Source organism: Asparagus officinalis, chromosome 8, assembly GCF_001876935.1.
Source record: "Asparagus officinalis chromosome 8, Aspof.V1, whole genome shotgun sequence".
Taxonomy (NCBI): Eukaryota; Viridiplantae; Streptophyta; class Magnoliopsida; order Asparagales; family Asparagaceae; genus Asparagus; species Asparagus officinalis.
The window spans coordinates 57325882-57327567 of record NC_033801.1 but is presented as its reverse complement, the minus strand read 5'-3'; the positions used below and the strand labels follow the sequence as shown (position 1 = coordinate 57327567).

General features: G+C 36.2%; 1 protein-coding gene across 1 annotated transcript in view; it reads right to left on the bottom strand.

The window, feature by feature from the left end:
• LOC109822692 (probable glycosyltransferase At5g03795) overlaps positions 1-645 on the bottom strand; it is a 3678-nt gene extending 3033 nt beyond the window's left edge. The window contains exon 1 of the mRNA XM_020388921.1: positions 244-645. Within this exon, the coding sequence (XP_020244510.1) occupies positions 244-314 (71 nt within the window). The 5' untranslated portion in view covers positions 315-645. The remainder of the gene's footprint in view (positions 1-243) is intronic.

Below are 1686 nucleotides of genomic sequence, written 5' to 3'. Positions count from 1 at the left end.
TCCGCCGCCGCCGCCGTCCTCCTCCTCCTCTCCGGCTTCCCCCTCCTCTGCAAATTATCATATTCTCAGCGCTAACCAAGAAACTATACGGACTGATGATCATAGACAAAATAAAATTGCAAGAAAACGTGCTAAATATGGTCACATTCTCAGTACTAAATAAATTTGCCAAGAAAATGTCTCAATGCAGACAGAATATTAATCATGTGAACTGCTCTGAGAATATGATAATTCGAAACATACCGTAACGGAGGAAGAAGGAGAAGGGCTGTTTTGAGGGACAAGAAGAGCGAGGGGTGCAAGGTCTTCATCATGCCTCGTCTTCAAAATCAGCGGAGATGGGCTCGCGTTCTTGATGGCGAGCAATGTGGACGGAACGATGGAGGGTTTGGTGACGGTGAAGAGCCTGAGAGCAGTTGGGAGAAGGAAGAAGATGACGGGCAAGACGATCTTTAAACAAGAGAGAGAATCAAAGAAACCCATTTCTGACCGGAGAGAGAAACGCACAATTGGAACGGAGAGGATGCAGAGAGAGAGAGGGAGAATTAGTTTGATGAGTTTCTTGGGTTTCCTTATTCTTTTCTTGGAAGTGGGATTTGAAAGGAGAAGACTCTGAGGGGTTTATTTTAAAATTTATTTTATTTTATTTTTTAAGAGAGAGAGAGAAGATGAACCAAGAAGGGAGAAGTATATATGCTTCCTTCTTGACAGGGGAGAGGGATGGAGATTGGAGAGGAGGGAAAGACAGGAAGGTATGAAGTTGGTTGATGGGTCTGCCATCGGTGTTTGATATATTTACATATATACCATTTCCTTTTTTGAAGTTTTTATGGGCTTCTATTTGATAATGATTTATGTCTATTGATAGCGTATATGAGAAATTATGATGCAATCAACTGGGGATTTGAAATCTCCTGGTAAGTTTTCTGGGGCAAATTTTCATGTGGGTTGAGGAGTTGAACTGGGAAATGCAATTAATATTCATAATTTGAGGGTGCATGCTCTTTTATTTGGAAAATGATACATGCTAAAGTCCAGGAGGAATGGATTCTAGTTTTATTTTGAAGTAAATTTCAACGGTTATTTGAGGGTGCATGCTCTTTTGGAAAATGATACATGCAATTAATATTCATAATTTTCATGCTCTTTTATTTGGAAAATGATACATGCAATTAATATTCATAATTTGAGGGTGTATTTCATTTAAATTATCATGTGGGTTGAGCAGTGGAAGTAAGGAAATGTAATTAATTTTCACAACTTGGGGAAATTTTTGGATTCTAGATAGAAATGAAATACACCTTGAAGATCTGTTTGATTTTGGAGGTTTTTTTTTCCGATAAAGAAGGGAATATTATTATTATTTTTAACTCTTTCTAAAAAAATCTTTTTAATTTTGAAGATATTTGCACACTGTGATATATAGGTACGGAATAATTTAAATAGAGAGAGATATTTTTTTATCACTGTGCAATGAACCAAAGAAGTAGCAAAATTAAATATATTGCATTGAATTTACAATGGTTCGCAAAACCCATTTAACGTTTATGTTTAAATGCCGTTCGGTATATTATTTAAGCGAATATCTCTATTAGAAAGGATAGATTGTGGAGAACAAGATGGGGAAAATGCAATATGATTAATTCAGTCCTCATTATCTAATATATGCAGAAAATTGATATCTAT